Here is a 19,043-nt window from a genome sequence, read left to right on the forward strand (position 1 = left end):
GGACTTGTACAGGGATTCTACTGCAGGTGTGGGACAGGAAAGAGAAGCAAGAGAATTTCAGAATTGGAAAGAGCATGGTGTTCTCTCTGTATTGGTTGTTTTTTTTTGTTGTACAGCTGGCATAACTACAGAAGGTGCAGTATAAAACTATTCATTTTTACTAATATTTATAATTATCATTATGTGTTATATTATCAAAACAGAACATACAGGTGTTCAGAAAGCCCCTGCTCAGATACTGCTCTGATAAGAGTTTGTTTCTGTACTGCCCATGCCATGACTAAATCCCTCTCAGATCTCCTTGCAAGGGAAATTATGAGAGGTTAAATTGAAAGTTAGTTTGTTTTATTTCTTTGTAAGTTTGCTATGAGTTAAAGTATTCAAGTTGAGCAGATTGTCTCTGTTGTGTTTGCTGAAGTACAATTGTGTGATATTTTTACTAAATAGCCTCTGAGGAAATGGGAATGATGAGAAAGCTTTCTGTGATAAACTTAAAGGTATTGCTTTGGGAACTTCTTTTCCACTTTCCTGTTCTGGATTTTTTTTGTCAGCTGAAGCTTGTTTTTACAGTTTCCTTGAAAACTACGTGTCATCATTGTCTGTGTTCTTCCTTATTTTTTTCTAGGAAGACGAACGTTTCTAAATACAGCTTTGTGGTTTTCTTACATTATTTGTATCAGTGTAACAGGTATTTGTCTTAAGCTGTCTGGTTTGGAGAAACAAAATTAGTATTTGTGTTCATGAAAATCTTAGGCTTAGTGGGGGGGAAGTTGGGTTGAACAAAAGCCCACCCCCAGAAAACAACCACCCAAACCTAGTGTTCATAAGTAAAATGGCTGTTACGCTCTGCAGATGTGACCTGAGTATCCAAAAAGCTTTCTAGTCCATGACCTGGAGAGCTAAAGCTATCAAAGCTCACTTATGCTCAACCAAAGTCTGGTTGAAATTCTTGCTATAATAGAAAAAAGCTATTCCTTTAATTGGACTTCAGTAGAGAGACTTTTATTTGGACAAACTGTAGTAAATAATACAGGAATTTTTTTTCTTGAACTGAATTAGAAAAGATTACTGAGATGGGAATTAAGGAAGGATGAGGAGAACGTATGTGTGAAAGGGAATGAAGAGGATGTCTGTTGCTATGACAGGTAAAAGTCTCAGGCCTCACAGTGGTGGTGGAGAGTGGATAGAGGTGGAATGTGGAGAAAATGGCAGTAGAGGAAAGACACAAGTAGGAGGACTAGCTGTGAAAATCACTGGCAGCAGGCTTCAGTGCTGCATTATGTTTGCACACTAGGGGTTGTATTGTCCTAGGAATTGTTTCACCCACCAAATGTTGTATGACATAGAAGGGCTTTAACTTATCATCATGGTATAAAGCTTCTAGTGGTAGAAGCTTTTTATATTTTGAGCTGTGGCAGAGGAAAATCAGTCTTCCCCTTCCCCATTCTCAACTCCTGAAATCATCAAAAGTCACCAAATTGTTAAAATTTGGGGGATGTATTTTGTCTTCTCTGAGTAGTAGGTGTGCTGTGCATTTATTTGAATGCTCAGTTGTAATCCTAAAGCCTTAGAAAAGTGAGCATGTAGAGGTGCTAACATTTACAACCACTTCAGCTTTCCTGAGTTGAGATGGGCATCCATTTTCTACAATCCCCTGTGTAAGCGTTGAGTAATTCCTAAAATATGCATTTTTCTAAGAAAAAAAATTAAACCCTCCCAGCTTCTCCCTAACAAATAAATGATTAATGCAAAGTTAATATTTTCCTTGTAGGCTCTGTTAAAGTTCCAAAGTGTTGACTAAAATGCATTTTTGTAGAATGAAAAAAATAAGCCTCTTGAGTGTCTGCTGAGTACAGCTTTGTTTCAGCTGGCATTTTCTATAATACTGCCAAATTGTATACTAAATCTATTTTTGTAATAAGAAAATTGTAACTTGGTAGATAGTGTCAAAACACGTTTCTGTCCTGCTTTCATTTACTGCTTTTTGTTCTCACAGCTACACTTCCCTAGTGCTGTGTTTGTAGTCCTCTTTTTATGAATTCCAGTTCCTTGCCAGATACCTGACAACTGAGAACCTTTGAAATTTAAAACAAGTTACTGTTTGCCTTATGGTTACTGTTTTGTTGTTAATTTGTGTCAGATATAATCCACATGTTGAAATGCACCAATCTCTCCACATTCTTTGACTACTTATGCACATTGATACTACTTCTCTATGTTCTTGAGGTTTTTTTTTTTTCCAATACAGAAACTATGGGAAATGTCCTAAGAGAGAAAAGAGGTTTTTTGGTTTATTCTCCTACAGAAGCTTCCTCTCTGAGATTAGCAAAAGAATGATTAGGAGTGTAGGTAAAGATAGTAAACATATTCATTAGAGAAAATGAGGGAATGCAAGTGGATTGTATGCAGCAGTATTTCTCAGACTTTTCAAAAGGTTGTCCATGAGAGGGAAGGAAAACTTTTCTTTAGTCATTCTTATAAAACTTGCATTTCTTTATGTAGTTACAAGCATGTGATTTTATATTTTTTTTAAATTTTTTATTTTTGAAAAGTAGTCTATTAATTAAATGTGTGAAAGTCTTCAAGCTCAGCTGTTTTCAACATAACTTCAATATCCAGGCAGCAATGTCATTGTGCAGCTCCTAACTGTAGTTTATCTTCTTTATTCAAATCTGTGATTGACACTGTGTATAACCACTTCTTGGTGTCCATGTAAGTGTGTAGAAGCTAAAGAAATGTAATGAAATCATTAGGGATAAATGTTTTTTAATTGTTTGCAAAAGAAGGAACTCTGTCACTGTTTTTTCTTGGCTTTTGAGTAAGGACAGGTTTATGTAATATATAGGTGTTGACTTTAAAAGTTGTGAAAATGTACTATTATGACAACGTCTATAGTGGCTGAGAGATTTGCATTGTGTTCTGTAATAGGAGTGATCTTTAAAGAAGTTTTGCTTGGTATGAAATAGATATCTATTAAAGTAAAAGGCATTCTATGTAAATTTCAAGGTCTGTAAATAATCAGTTCCTTTCCCTTTTTCTGTCAGCGAGGTGCTCTCATTTTGCCATTTTTTTCTTTTTTTTTTAGTTTTGTTTTGTGCTGTTGGATAGCAAATGGGAATCTAAGTTACCTAACACAAACAGATTGTCAGTATACAGAACTGCTAATTGTTGTTGTTCCTTGTATTCTTTCCTTGAACTAAGTTTATGAATAACAGACAGGGATATCTTTGAGGTACTGCTGAGTAGGAGGGCTGCTGAATTTAGAATCTGCTTTTTCTTGCAGTCTTGAGCTTATTTTGAGATAATCAAAGTTGATAAAGCTATTAAGAAAACTTCTCTAAGTCAAAAACTAGCATGGAGTTTATTAATTTTCTCATTCCATTCAGTACACAATGTAACAAATGTGTCATGTGAAGTTTTTTCTGTTGTTTGTTTGGGGTCGTCTCTTGGGAATCTGTAAAATGTGCTTATTCTTCTAGTAAGCTTTTGCCAAATACAGGCATTTTGTAGTTGGCAGGAACTTTACATAAATGCTTCTTTAAAGGAAGAACTGTTTCATAAGTGCCTTTTCTACACAGTTTATTCCCCAGATATGCCTTCACGGCTTCCAATCCAAGACATCTTTGCTGGACTGGTTACAAGTATTGGCACAGCAATACGATACTGGTTTCATTATACACTTGTGGCCTTTGCATGGTTGGGAGTAGTACCTCTTACTGCATGTAAGTATTAATTTTTTGTACTGTAATAGTTTTACAGGCAGGAAAACATGCTGCTTCCTGCAGCAGTTTTGTGAGACCATTGTTGGTTTATTAAAAAAAAAAAAACACGTAAGTTTGAAGACATTATTTCACTCATTTATTGCTTGGAAGTTCTAGCTGCTTGACTTTTATGCCAGTAGAGCAACACAGGAAGGTGTTAAGAGATAGAAGAAAATGCATAAAAGAGCTTTTAAACTTCTTAGTCCAATAAAATGCCTCTCTTCAGTTATCTTATTTCATGGAAGCTTTTGTTTTATACCATTTAATAGGATAGAAGAATTGTCCTGGTTTTTATAACTATCTATATATCAAAGTGCAGTATTTATTTTTACTTTTCTGTATGAAACCCAAAATCCCTTTAAAGTCATACATAAATTGATTAGTAAAGCTCCTCTTAAAAAAAAAACCCTGAAATAAAGAACTATGAGTACTAAAGTAATTTAGTAGAAAAAGAGCACATGTATTTAAATTACTGTAGTATTCAGTTTGAAATTTACTTTTCAAAAACAAATGGAAAGAGAACTATTGATGTTTCAACAAGCTAAAAATATATAGAAGATGAAAAGAGGTAAAAGGGATATATCAGTGAAGGAAATGATTGGAAGTGCATCTTTTCCAAACAGTAATTACCCCTTGAACAAAACAGCACTGAGCCAGTAAATGCATCTCCCTAGACAGTTTCTCAATATGTTCTGTGCTTTTATTTGTAGCTGGCACTGACTTAGTTTGGGAATAGCACAATACTGGCAGCAGCTATGAAAAAGTGATTCTGTTTCTGCTGCCTGTCCTTCCTGTGCAAGAAAAAGAACTTTTCTAGGGCTTGAGAAAACAAGATTTACAAATTGAATTAGCACTAAAAAAGACTTGAAAATTCTTCCTTAGGTTTTTAGATGAATCTTGATTTTCTAGCACTTTCTTTCAAAATGCAAATATTGTGCATTTTTCTTTCTAAAACTTCTGAAGGACAGCAAAATCATATTCAGTAGCTTAATTAAGGTAGTTATGTTTCCTATCTGTCTGAAAACCTGATGCTGGCTCTTCAGTAACACTGAAATGTTACCAGAAGTCACCACCTACATCATTGTATGTAAGGGGGTGGGGGGTGTGCTTTTGTTCTGGTGGGGTTTTTTTGTTGGTTTGTTGTTTTTTTTTTACAAGTGTCATTTTGGGCTTGTTTAATAAACCAATATAATTTACCTATGATTTTGATTTACAAATGACCATTTTATTTTGTGGAGGTTTTTTTTACTTTGTCTTAATTTCTGTCTCTAACATTGCGTATGTACCCATGTTTATGGATTCCTTTAAGAATTAATATACTGTGAAGGGTAGCGCATTTGCACAGGATGATATCCAATGTGATAAATTCTTTCAGTCTAACAAACCTTGAAAAATCTATTTGCTTCTGAAATTTGTCAGTGTCTGTCTTGGATTGATTTTGTATAATTCTCGTCTTCTTACTTCAAATGCCTGTAATGTAATCTTTCCTTTTCTGCAATACGTAAATACTTTTTAATGTAATATTTTGCCTTCCCTGTTTATCTCATATGGTTCACATAATTTTGTGAGACTGGCTTCATAAGAAATTTTCTTCTCATTGTATCTGGAAGAAGAAGGTGCAGCATAAAAAACTTGTCAAACATACCAAACAAGATTTGTCTTCCAGATTAACTTGCTCATCATGCAGTTATTCCATTGTAGGATAAATTCTACATTATTTTTTGGTAATTTCACTTCTTTATTGTGTACATGCCTTATATGGTTAAGTAAAAGGAATTTATCCATCTGTGCATACCCTCAGCCTAATCCCAGCAGGTTGTGATATGCTGTTGCTGTTGTGATAACACAAAGTGGATTTACATTAGTGCATGAGAAAGCCGGTTATACAAAAAAAGAAAACAAAACCCACCAAAATCTAATTTATACCACACTTCTGTTTGTACATGCAGGTCGTATCTACAAGTGCTTGTTTACTGGCTCTGTGAGCTCACTACTGACACTGCCATTAGATATTCTATCAACGTAAGTACCTAAACAGTTCGATACAAACAACTTTTCCAGTCAGATTACTGTGAAAATGCTTGCTTTGGAACATCACACCCCTTTCTTCCAGTTGTGCTTATTCCATCATCTTATGCGAGCAGCTGTCCGTTACCCTTTGCAAAACGAGATATGTAGCCAAAGTATTGCAGAAGTCATTTTACTTTGAAGTTCTATTCTGCAGGATCTTTGGAGGTGGAAAGCTGATTTTACAAAATGGGCCCTAGGTAATGACAATTTGTATTTGAAGCCAAGAAAACTTACACTGCAAAATTATACTTAACAATTTAAAAAAATTATTTTCCTTCAGTGTGACTCAGATGCCACATAGTAGGATATTAATGTATATTGCTAATAATATTGATGTCACATTCTGTTTGCTTTGTCATATTTTTACTTTTATCCACCTGGGTCTCTTATGTGATAGAGATTTTTTAAATTTTTTTTCCTTCTCAGTTTCCTTCTACCTGACACTTACTTTTGAGTGATTCAGTCACCATATGCTATTGAATATTGTCTATCTTTGTCCTTTTATAAATCAGTTTTACTTAAAACAATAAATACCAACATAATGAAGTTTCAGGCTGGTTCTTACTTTTTTTTATTATCCTGAACATGAGAAATTGAAACTGTTTGAGTAGAATCAAGTAAATTTTAAGTGAATGTCCTGTGTGGTTCAACTGAGTCATCTCACTTGAGCTATTTGATTTAAGATGTCAGGTGATGTTATGTTTAATTGTTTTTTATTAATAAAGACGCTAGGTTGAGATTAGTAGCAGTGTTTTTCCTATTATCCCCAAGTAAGTTTAGATTTTTTGAGAAGAATCTGAAACTACTGAACCTAGAGCACCTATTCTTGTATTTTTTACAGTCTAGGGAGAAAATAAAGGACTCTAGTGTCAGGTTTTAATGGCATGTGAAGCTGTGCTTTTTGACACATTTCTTTGATAGAGTCAAGGACAGTAGCATCTTGCATCATCTTTTCATTTTAGACATCCTGTCCCTGTGGTATTCACTCTGCTGTTCAGACACAAGTGTTTGTGTGGCTGTATTGAGAGCTAGACTAACACTTCTCTAGGGGTGGCAGAATGCTATGGTGGCATAGTTTTAAAGAACATACTGTAGCGAGTTCCCTAAGCAAATCCACTGCAGTCAAGGAGTAGAGCATGGGTGGAAACAAGTGGGAGGGGATACCTAGAATTAGGGATGAGAGTTGATTAAGCCAATTAAAGTACCTTTGCATTGCATGCAACCCTAGTTTCAGTTGGCTAAGTGCATTTTATTTTACTTTTGCTTTACAGTTATGTATGTCTTGATAAATGTGGATTTTTGAAGTATAGAGATAATACGTAGGGTAAAGACTACCTGAAATAGAGCTGTGGAAGACAAACCCTTCAGTTCCATTCTTTTGGTTAGGGTAGCTCAGCAGGTTAAGTGTTTCAGTGGAGTGGATATTGTGCATCTAGCCATTTAAGCGGACCTTTTACTGTAGCATTTACTTAGCAACTATTGTATTTCCTTTGCTATTCTTGAAGCTTGTTTTTCCTGAACTGTTCTTGAAGCTTTTCTTCATGTTGAGTCAAATTCTGTTTTGCAGGAGTATTTATGTTTAAACAGTAGTTTCACAAACCAAACCAGAGGAAAATAAAATCTGTTCCAAATCAGTGTTTATCTTGGCATTAAAACCATTTATGTGCAGGTATATACAGCCTTCCTAAAAGAAACTTGCTTTGCACAGATTTCTCAAAATCAATTAAAAATTACATCTTGACCAATAATGTAGACCAGTCAGTCTCATCTCTGTGCCTGGTAAAATCTTGGAGCACATTCTCCTGGAAGGCCTGCTAAGGCACATGAAAAACAGGAAGGTGCTGGGTGACAGCCAGCATGGCTTTACTAGGGGAAAATCCTGCCTGACCAATTTGGTGGCCTTCTGTAATGGGGCTATGGAACTGATGGACAGGGGCAGAGCAGTTGATGTCATCTACCTGGACTCATGCAAAGCATTCTACACTGTCCCACACGACATCCTTGTCTCTAAATTGGAGAGACATCAATTTGATAGGTGGACCACTCGGTGGATAAAGAACTGGCTGGATGGGCACACGCAAAGAGTTGTAGTCAATGGTTCAGTGTCCAGCTGGAGACCAGTAACGAGTGGTGTCCCTCGGGGATCGGTGTTGGGACCGGTCTTGTTTAATATCTTTGTCGGTGACATGGACAATGGAATTGAGTGTGCCCTCAGCAAGTTTGCCGATGACACCAAGCTGTGTGGTTCAGTTGATACGCTGGAGGGAAGGAATGCCATCCAGAGGGACCTTGACTTGCTTGTGAGGTGGGCTGATGGCAACCTCATGAAGTTTAACCATGCCAAGTGCAAGGTCCTAGAGCTGGGTGGGAGCAATCCCAGGCACAGCTACAGGTTGGACAGAGAAGAGATTCAGAGCAGCCCTGAGGAGAAGGACTTGGGGGTGTTGGTCGATGAGAAAATGAACATGAGCCGGCTTCAGTGTGTGCTTGCAGCCCAGAAAGCCAACTGTATCCTGGGCTGCATCAAGAGGAGCGGTCAAAGGATGTGATCCTGCCCCTCTACTCTGCTCTCGTGAGACCCCACTTGGAGTATTGTGTGCAGTTCTGGTGTTCTCAGCATAGAAAGGACATGGAACTGTTAGAACAAGTCCAGAAGAGGGCCACGAGGATGTTCAGGGGGCTGGAGCACCTCCCGTATGAAGACAGGCTGAGAAAGTTGGGGCTGTTCATCCTGGAGAAGAGAAGGCTGCGTGGAGACCTCATAGCAGCCTTCCAGTATCTGAAGGGGGCCTACAGGAATGCTGGTGAGGGACTCTTCATTAGGGACTCTAGTGATAGGACAAGGGGTAATGGGTTCAAACTTAAACAAGGGAAGTTTAGATTGGATATAAGGAAGAAGTTCTTTACTGTTAGGGTGGTGAGGCACTGGAATAGGTTGCCCAGGGAAGTTGTGAATGCTCTATCCCTGGTAGTGTTCAATGCCAGGTTGGACAGAGCCTTGGGTGATATGGTTTAGCGTGAGGTGTCCGTGCCCATGGCAGAGGGGTTGGAACTAGATGATCTTAAGGTCCTTTCCAACCCTAACTATTCTATGATTCTGTGACATATAAATAAACAAATCTTTTTTTGCACAACTGCCAGTTTATTTGTTGATTTGAACTAGGAGTTTATATTTCTGGTAGTTACAATGTTAGTTAAATTTACTAAATTAGCAAAATATATTTGTCATTAATGTTTTGGTTTGGGATTTTTTTCTTTCTTTAACAGGGAGAACTTGCTGGCTGACTGTTTGCAGGGCTGTTTTGTGGTAACGTGCACTCTGTGTGCATTCATCAGCCTTGTTTGGTTACGTGAACAGATTGTCCATGGAGGAGCACCACAGTGGTTGGAACAAAATCAGCAGCAGCCACTCAACGGTGTTGGTCAACAAAATGAGGTAGAACTTAACTGCTCAGTAGTTAAGTGCTGTTGTGAATAAATACATTCTGAGAACCCAACAGTAATGTTATTTTACTGCAGGGTGTCTTTGTACATTAGTAGAAGTTGAAGCTGTGTTCCTGTATAAACTTGGTGATATCACTGTTACGTTTTTGAAATTCTGTAAAATTCTAATGGATGGGACAGTATGTTTTTTGTAAAGCAACTGTAGTGTTTTTACATTCTTATGTCTGTATCTTTACACTATTTAAGATAATTTTGTAAAGCTGAGCTGTCAGCCACAATCAGAAGATGCAGCTCATGAGGTAACAATTCATTGTTTTAAAAGCAGTTGGAGGTGTTTCTGGAACTTCTGAAGCTGAAGCTTCTTTGCCCTCCCCCGATCTCCCAACACACATGCAGCACCCCTTTACTGCTTACAGGACCCTCTTGGGCAGCAGCAGAGATAGGCAATATGTGATAGGGAGGAAATTAAATTAGAGTTTTTTCTTTTTTAATAAATGTTGGGGTTTTTAAGGACAGAGATGGAGGTCCTCAGCTTGATGACTGTCTTGGATTATCCTTGAATTACCATTTTTCTAGTATAATGATAACTTTCATAAGATCAAGAGAGCTTCCCTGTACTGGGCACTGGTGATATCACATCTGGGGTGCTCTATCTAGTTTTAGGCTCACCCTTGTGCAAGAGGCATGGGTGTAATGGAGTGCATGCTATGAAGAGCCAGCAAAAGTAGTTGAAGGACTGGAGCATTTGACATGCAATGAGAGGCTGTAACTGTTCACCCTGGAGATGAAAAGGTCCAGGGTAGGCTTTCCCAGTGTGTATAAGTGCCTGATAGGAAAATGTAAAGAAGGCAGAGCCAATGCCTTCTTGGTAGAATTGGGTGACAGGACAACAGACAGTAAGCTCAAATCAAAACACAGGAAATTTCATTTAGACCAAAAAAGCCCTAAGCAAACAAAGAAACAAACAGCCCCCAAACAAACAAAACCAACCAACCAGAACAGTCTGGATACTGGTTTGGGGCTGGGTTTTTTTTTGGTTGGCTGGTTGGTTTTTATTTCTTGATTGGGGTTTTGTTGGATTTTGTTCCTATTCTGTGAGTGCGATAAACTACTGAAACAGGTTGCTGGGGAGGTTGTAAAGTCTCAACTCCTGGACATAGTCAGAAGCCAACTGCAAATAGGACCAACGCGCCTGCTGTAGCTGACCATTCTTTGGGTTGGATTGACTTAGATGATCCCAAAAGGCTCTCTCCAGTCTCAGCTTTCTGTGAAGAAGTCTGAATGTTTCTCTTCCCCTTTGAAAAGGTTTAGTGGTCCCAAATTTAATGTTTGTCTAAAAAAAAGACATTAGTAATTTTTTTTAAAATACTCTTAGTTTTTTCTGTACACAGAATAAACGTATGGAATGAGGCTGATCAGTTTAACTGAATATTAAATCCTGTTTCTGTAGGCTCAGGCTGTTGTCAATGGAGGCATTGAAAATGCTGTGCTGGATCAGCCTGCGAACCCAGCTGCTGAGAATGCAGTTGTAGGTGAGAACCCTGAAATTCAAGAAGAGCAAGTAGATGAAGAGGAGGAGGATAATGAAGATGAAGAAGATGCTGTAGTTGAAGATGCAGCAGATGCAAACAATGGAGCACAAGGTAACAGGTGACTCAAATCAGTAATGTTCTAGTTCTTTGTAAATACAAATGAAGCCATCAAAACCAGAACTGTCATAATTCAAGGAAGCTGTGAAAATTCCCACTTCAGCTTATTATTAACCCTTGTTTTTGTAAAATTCATATATTTCTTTTGAGTGTTGAATCATATGCTTGTGGAAAAGCTGTCAGCAGTTATAAGTTGAATGTTATGCACTTAAGTCTTTTTGTTCATTTAAAACGTAGCATGGAGTGGTTGCATCTTATTTTGGGTGAGTCTAACAGCTGCAAAAATGGCCATTGTTTCCTCAGATGACATGAACTGGAATGCTTTGGAATGGGATCGAGCAGCAGAAGAGCTTACTTGGGAGCGAGTGAGTAAGAATCATTTTCTTGAATTGAATAATCAAGACCCATACTTGAAATTATTTGTAGTATTGCTGTGTTAAAATCCATCTGGGGTAAATGTTGATACCATTGTGTAGTGTGAAAACTATCAGCAAGAGGCTTTAGTGATTTAAAACTCATTGTATTTAAAAGCCTAATGTTATTATGCTACTTGTTAACTAATCAAAAGGCATTTCTTTGATTTGAAATATAGTAGCAGCTTAAAACAAGACTTATTTTAAGCACAGACTTTTCTGAAGTTTTCAGCTTGGTCAGGTTTAGAAATGAATTGCAGCTTGCATTGAGGTTGTTAGGCCAGATTAGGAGCACATAGGTTGTGTTATATGTAGATTAATGCTTAATCTTTGTATTCATGAAAGCATTAAACTAAAGAAATTTACTTTATGTTTTTGCAAAAGACAAATGTATTTCTTAAAACAGAGCATTTTAATATAACATTGCATCTGTTTTGTTTATGGATCATAAATCCCTTAATTAAAACATTAAATAATGTACACTGTAGTCATAGAGTAGTGTAGAGACTCAAGAACTACTTTTTTGTAGCTGGTTTAGAGGTACCCAACATTTGAATTCAGTGTTCACCACATGCAGCAAAATCTACCTGAAGGTAGATAGAGCAGGTTTTACCAGAATCATTTGCTAGTGCCTATGGCAGACGGTTGTAAAAGTAGTCATTGTGTTCCCAGGCTGTGACACCATTGTTGCCCTGATTGCCATGTAGTAGAAATAAATTTTTCATCATAAGCGACAGGTCTTCAACTTTGTTTTGTATCTAGTGAAAAACCTTTGTTTTGAAAGATTTTTAGTGAAAAAGGGCATACATAATTCAGATTTACTGAACCATTCTGCTGCAGATCTCAAAATGAAAGCGTTATGTTTCCGATCCCAGTTTATGTGCTGGGAAATGTTGATGTACTCTTAATTGAAAATACTTTGATGCCTCTCCAGGAATATAAATTGGCTTCATAACCATTTCCCATCCTACATGCTGGCATAGGCAATAGCCATCTACTTGGCATCTAGTATCAGAAGTGGGGTAGAGTCTCCTGTTATTTCATCTTGTGAAAATAGTATGCAAGCTTTCTGAATTTTTGAAAATACTAGCACCTTGGTTTATTTTGTGAAATATGTGTAACTTAGTGCAAAATCCTGGTTAAAAAAAAATAGCCTTGATCCTGGCTCTTCACAGCAGTAATCATGGAGTAGAAGTGTCTGTATTGAAACAGTAAGAAAACCACAAAGTAGAGGGAAAGGAGGGATTTTTGTTATGTTTTTTTTAATAGATGCTTTACTTCTGCATATTCTGTGGATGCTTCCCATAACAGCTGTGCAGTGTGATGGAATTTGGTTCCTGTCTTCTCTAGCTGTAGACCACTTCTGCTCTAAATTTAATTACATAGTGCAGCAACATTAACCTGTTACTAGTTGCTTTTGTACATTGAAGATAAAATACAAACCTTTGAATTTTCTCAGTGCAACATAAACTGATACCTTGCAATTAGGAAGAAAAAAAAAACGTTGCTCATGTTTTAATATTGCTTAAAAGTGTGTTTAAATAACAGTTCAGTCACTGAAATGTTCTAAACATAGGAAATCTTTGTCAGTCTTCAAAGTCTTGGAGAGAAATAGCCTATAAATTGATTATCTGTATAGTCTGCAACATATAAATACATATATATTAAGATATTCCACATGTATATCAGTGCCTTTGATCAACTGAGTTTACTGTGTTGAATGAGAACTTGCTTTTAAGTGTTTATGTCCTGGTTCTCTTGTTTGAGCAGTTAAAAAAAAACAACTTTTGCCTGTATTGAACCTAAAAAGTTTGTGTGAAAGAGGCTTCTATGAGACTTATTTTAGATGCACATTGCTTAGTTTTCATGATGAATAAAAAAAAATAACTTTTTTATTTTCCCAGATGCTTGGACTTGATGGATCTCTAGTTTTTTTAGTAAGTGAAATCCTATATTTCAAGAATTTCTATAGAAGGCTTTTTTATTTTTTTACAGTAAAACTAGTTTTTAAAATTACATCATTCTATTTGAAATCCCTATTTTTATATAATACATATTCAGAATAGAATCATAGAATGGTTTGGGTTGGAAAGGACTTTAAAGATCATCCAGTTCCAACCCCCTTGCCATAGGTGGGGACATCATCTACTAGACCAGGTTGCTCAAAGCCCCATCCAACCTGGCCTTGAACACTATCAGGGATGGGGCAGCTGCAGCTTCTCTGGGCAACCTGTGCCAGTGCCTCACCCCCCTCACAGTAAAGATCTTCTTCCTAATACCCAATCTGAATCTACCCTCTTGCAGTTTAAAAGTGGAGATTCTTAAAAGACATATGTAGCTTTGGATCATGTACTCCTTTGCATACACTGAAAATACATATCTGTTCTAGCCTCAAGTTTTGCTTGTTATGGTTAAAATAGTGTCCTCATTCAGACTTCTATGATTTGTCCTAATACCAACATAACTACCACTAGTGAATTTTTACCATAAATTAGATTTTAAATTGGCTTCGTTTGATTTGGGGTTTTTTTATTCCTTCCTAGAATATTTTCCTTCTTGAATATTATTTTAATTTATATTACTATCAATTTTATTCTATTTTTTAAACATTAACATTTTCTCATTTATAAAGCAATTACATATATTTAATGTAATTGTTTTTAAGGGTGGAACTATTCATATAGATTTTAAAATAAAAGCTTACTTTCAAAACATAAGAGTATTAAAGCAAATGTGAGTACTCTCATCTAGATAAATGCCTATGAATGTGAACAGATGCATTTGTAATCTGTCCTGCATGTTTTGGTCTTTGTGTTAGAGTGAATTTTTTGGCTCTGACAAGCGATGTGCAATTTCTGGTAATAATAGGCAGTTGAAAGAAGTTTAGATACAAGAGTAAAGTTGTGTACTTAAATGACTGATACTAACTGTCATCTTCCTCCCTCCTTCTCCCATACCCCTTGCAGGAACATGTTTTTTGGGTGGTATCTTTAAATACATTGTTCATACTTGTGTTTGGTAAGTATCATTTGCCCTTGAGTTTTATAAAGATCCTTCTCTGTAGCAATAATGCAGGTTGATTTTAAAGCTATTCTTTCAGAATAGATAAAGTTGTGACATCTAAAACTGGAACTGCAAACAAGCTGGGAATATGAATAATAAGTCTTTGTTGCTTCTAGTTTTTTGATTTTAATTCCTTTAAGTGAATAGGTTTAAAATAGGAAATTTGCCAAAAGCTTAACGATATCAACCAAAGCATGGAAAATAATATTTGAATACTATTAAATTAAAGGAGGAAACTCCTGGAATTTAATTTAGTGAGCAAGTGAAGTACTTTTAGGAATGGCCAGAATTTTTTTTTTTTCTCCTTGCGATTTTTTTGCTAGATATAGTTAAATCTGTTTTTCCATCAAGAATCCATTTTTTTCCATCAAGAATTAATTTTTTGCAGCTCAAACTGGGAGGGAGCAGGGTGTGTAAGAATGTAGCTGACTCTATAGAGAATCAAATATATTTCCATTTTGCGTCAAAAATTACTATGGAACAACTTTCTTTAGTTCATATAAGTTGGATTAATTTTAGTAAATAGTAAATTCTAATCAGTCCTGTATTTTATTTTATTTTGCTTTCTCCTTCCCAAAGACACATATGTGTGTGTGTATATAAATCCCCAAACCATAGGTGTATATTTCTCAATCATTTGAACCCTAAAAGGATAATATAGCTGCCTTAGGATAATATGCCTTGTATATAGTAGTAAGCTCCCCCTTGAAAGTTTCTGGAATTCCTATTTCATATTTACTGCTGATATGTAGGGTAAATTTGTATTTCCACTCTGGTTTTACTGGAGAAAGGGAGGTAACAAATTTAGAAATGCTTTTTTATTGGTACCTGACACCTGTTGAGTAACATGAGAGAATAACAGCTCTTCCCTGTGCCTCAATTTTACCTCTTCCGCAGCAGAAGCTTTTGGATTATGGTGCTTGAGCCTTGTTAGTGTTGTTAATTTGACAGAAACGTGTGTAGAAGCAATAGCATAGTCGTAGCAAGATGGAGCATTTTATACATTGACAGTGTTGCACTGTTTTTTTCAGTGGTCTTTCTTGGAAGAAGAGTTTGAACTTTAAAAACTGAAGCCATACTGTAGATAAGAAATAAGCAGAGTAAAGCTCATGTACTGAACCAGTGATTTGAGCATCTTGTTATTTAAATGAATCAGCTGATCAAGAAAATAAAAAATATTATGTATATTTAATTCACAAGAAACTGTAACTGTTCTAATTAGAATTGGAAAATACTTGAATTATTTCTGATACTTAGTCTGTTTAAATCTGTAGTTCTCACAAGTTAATTAGGTTTTTAGCTACTAAAAAATGCAGGCTTTTTTAAGAAGTAGATAATAGCTAAGAAATTTCTGAATTCTTCATTTAAATTAAATTAGTAACAAGAATAATTAATGAAGTTGTTATATAGATGTGCTTTCAGCAACAATAAGTGTGCTTTAACAAAAGGGAAACTAACAGGTAGAGAAGTGGAATGACTTTCCCAAGCAAGCGAGCAGGAGACCTGGAAATTTAATATGTGCCTCTCAAGCCTATTTTTAGTATCTTTCTTATTAAGTAATATTGTCTAATTTACAGCTGTCAAATCTCTTAATTTTAATTATGGTCCTAGTGAGTTTAGATGTCGTAGGAGGTATTTTCTAGAAGATAAGATGGAAGGAAAGCATTTGAAACCTTAATTGCCAGTCCGGAAATTCTCCTATGATGTTCTCTTGGACAAGTTAATTAAATTTGACTTAATTCATATTTTCTGTAGCTCCCTTTAGTGCTCAGAGGAGTTTGTACTTCTTCACGCTTTTCTAAAAGCGATCTATTAGAAATTCTGACTTAAAAAAAGTTACTTAAACAACTTTGTAAATTGTGCACTATAATCTCATAAAACACTGTCAAAAGGATAAAATGAGTCCTATGTCTATAGGATTCTGATTTTTTTTTTCCCCTCCTTACTTTTTCTTGTTCTTATGAGGCAGAAACAGAGCTCAAGTCCTCCCTTTATCTTTTATATTTTTGCTGTTCCTGGTAACTGTTGATTCCTCTGAAAGGGGCATAAATTAACACTTCCTGAAAACTGACTGGAGTAATACATGTCCTCTTCAGTCTTTTCCTATGGTTTGGGTTGTTTTGTTTTTTTTAATGTATCAGTCATATGGAAATTAGGAGGAAAGCAAAAATCATCAGGCTTTTCATTTGAGGGTGTGTTTAGTCTGCAGAAGTGCCCAGAGTTGATTATCATGATACAGTGAAGCCAATATAGGTGAACATAAAAGCTTGCAGTTACTGCAGCCCTTTACTTCATTACTGACTCCTGCAGGAAAGCAGTCTTGTATTCTGTAGTCCTCCATGGCTTGGTTAGAAGACCACAAAGAGAAAGAAAATAACTGCTTGATCCTGTTGTAAATACACAGGTGTCCAAAAATGGGGAAAGTGCTGTGGGTTTTTTTTATTCATTTCTCCTGAGACCCTCAAACTGGCAGGAGTGAGCTCTCAGGGAGGATGACTGTCCTTAGTATGTTAATTCCCAGTAAAGACTTCTCAGTTACTCCTCATCCCTTCACTGGAGCATTGTCTTTTCCCCATCATCTTCTCTTTGCAGATTTCTGCAGGGCTTATATATTTTACAGTATTCTTAAGAAGCACTAAAACTGAAACCTTGCTAAATCAAGTCCCATCTGATCCTAAATGGCTACTTAAGGCTTTTAGTGCATGGGAAAGAGTAAATATACAGAGCAGGCTCCTACAGCAGTCTGTGGGACCCATACCAGCCTAGTACATAAGACTGAGAAATTGAATTAATTTGCACACAGCAAGATGAATAAAAACCTGAAAGACTGTCATCTTTTTCTGTGTAGTTTTGTATTGTTTATAGTCTTACAATGTGAATTCTGATCTGATTATGTTTTCTAATATTATATAATACTTCCAAATATTTGCACAGAAAGTAATTTTTTTTCAATAGTTTTCCCAAAATGGATGAGAAATGGAATAATTGCCATGTTACATTACACATCCTGTAAATAAGGCTCTGTTTCATGGTCTTCTTTATTCTGCTTTCTTTCCACTTGTATTATACAGCATTTTGTCCATACCATATTGGTCACTTCTCCATTGTTGGCCTGGGCTTTGAAGAATACGTAAGTACTGGTTTATAGTGTCAAAATGAAAAAAAACCTGCCACTGTTTATTTAGTCACGATATGTTTACAGCATCCTTCCACTTACACTTGTGATTACAAAAGTCACCTGGAGTGTGTCTCATTTTTTCTCCTCATACGTTTTTTAATCTGTGATTAAAAATGTTCTCTCAGTCTTTCCCACTTCCTCCATTATATACATTCCAAGTGACATTTCCTTTTACAAAAAAATGCATATGTTTTGAGGAGGATTAAGGGTCTTTTGCTCCCCGTGTATATTTTTAATCTGTGTACTGAGTAATTTTCATAGTTGATGATACTAGGTAGCAAAAGCTAATGTCATAAGGTGACACTTTTTGTTTCATATATAGAGGTTGTTTCATGTTTGAAGAAAGTAGTTGTCAGGCTTTTCCACAAAATATAGACATTTTCTATTTTTGGTGATACCAAAAAAAGTAGTACATTATTAAAATGTGTTAGAACTAAAGAAAAATGGCATTCTTCTTGGAAGAGTTGAGATTTGGGATTTATCTTCATTACATAAGAAGGAGGTGTAATCTCTTAAGAGACTGATAAATGTTCCCTTTTTTTCCTTCCCCTCCAGGTTCAAGCATCTCACTTTGAAGGCCTGATTACAACTATAGTCGGATATGTTCTGTTAGCAGTGACTTTAATTGTTTGCCATGTATCCTTTTGTCAGTAGTTACCTGGTTTAGATTTTACATGTAAATAAATTTTCTAGCTGTATTTTGAGGAGGCACAGACGTGATATAGATGCAGTCAGTTTACTATTTTGTTCTGCTATTTCGATTAAATAAGAAGAAAAGATCTCTTCTGTCTGAGGAGGGTAGAGTCATTAGGTTTTCCTCTCACGATCTTTACACTATTGCTGTGGCTACATACTTTCAGCAGAAAGATAAATGGGCTTATGAAAACATGTAAGGTATGATGGGAAACTTATTCACATCTTTTTGATCCTGTCAGATGCTTAGAGTGCAGATTGTTCTAGTTTCTCTTTCATGTCTCTGAACCACTGAGAGTTTGCAGCATGGACTTCTTTCAGGTGATATTACAGAGAAAATTAAGAAAGGGCAGAGTCCTGAAAGCTAGAAGGATTTGATCGCAAGTAAAAAGTCTGCATTTGAGCTGTATGTTTTTAAAGGAACTACCCCAAAATCAGAATAAACATTTGTTAGCAGTTTTCTGTTTAAGAAAAGCTGACATCGACTTTACACCACACTATAACAATGTCCAGTGCAAATGTGGTAAAACAGTTGATGGCGTGTCTCTGGTTTACTTCCTAAAAGAAAACAAACCAAGTCCTCTAAGTATGTGTGCATCCAGCTCTTCTTGGAAAAGCTGTGAATTTGTTTCAGACTGAATAAAAAGGAAAGCTACCATTTAAGATAGGCCTTCAGTTTTGAAACATGCTTACTCATGGCAGACATATTCAAAGGCAGCTGTTTATTTCTTGAGCGAAGTTTTGGATGCTTAATTTAAGAAGGGTGCTAGTA

At 36.2% G+C, this 19,043-nt stretch overlaps 1 protein-coding gene across 2 annotated transcripts in view; it reads left to right on the forward strand.

The window, feature by feature from the left end:
• MARCHF6 (membrane associated ring-CH-type finger 6) overlaps positions 1-19,043 on the forward strand; it is a 45,905-nt gene that overhangs the window by 10,174 nt on the left and 16,688 nt on the right. For both annotated transcript variants that reach the window (XM_005153364.3, XM_031052862.2), the window contains exons 4-12: positions 3,579-3,722; positions 5,711-5,783; positions 9,099-9,267; positions 10,726-10,918; positions 11,228-11,289; positions 13,242-13,274; positions 14,304-14,355; positions 17,472-17,530; positions 18,134-18,214. In XM_005153364.3, coding sequence (XP_005153421.1) covers positions 3,579-3,722; positions 5,711-5,783; positions 9,099-9,267; positions 10,726-10,918; positions 11,228-11,289; positions 13,242-13,274; positions 14,304-14,355; positions 17,472-17,530; positions 18,134-18,214 — 866 coding nt within the window. The remainder of the gene's footprint in view (positions 1-3,578; positions 3,723-5,710; positions 5,784-9,098; positions 9,268-10,725; positions 10,919-11,227; positions 11,290-13,241; positions 13,275-14,303; positions 14,356-17,471; positions 17,531-18,133; positions 18,215-19,043) is intronic.

Source organism: Melopsittacus undulatus, chromosome 1 (assembly GCF_012275295.1).
Source record: "Melopsittacus undulatus isolate bMelUnd1 chromosome 1, bMelUnd1.mat.Z, whole genome shotgun sequence".
NCBI classification, from domain to species: Eukaryota; Metazoa; Chordata; class Aves; order Psittaciformes; family Psittaculidae; genus Melopsittacus; species Melopsittacus undulatus.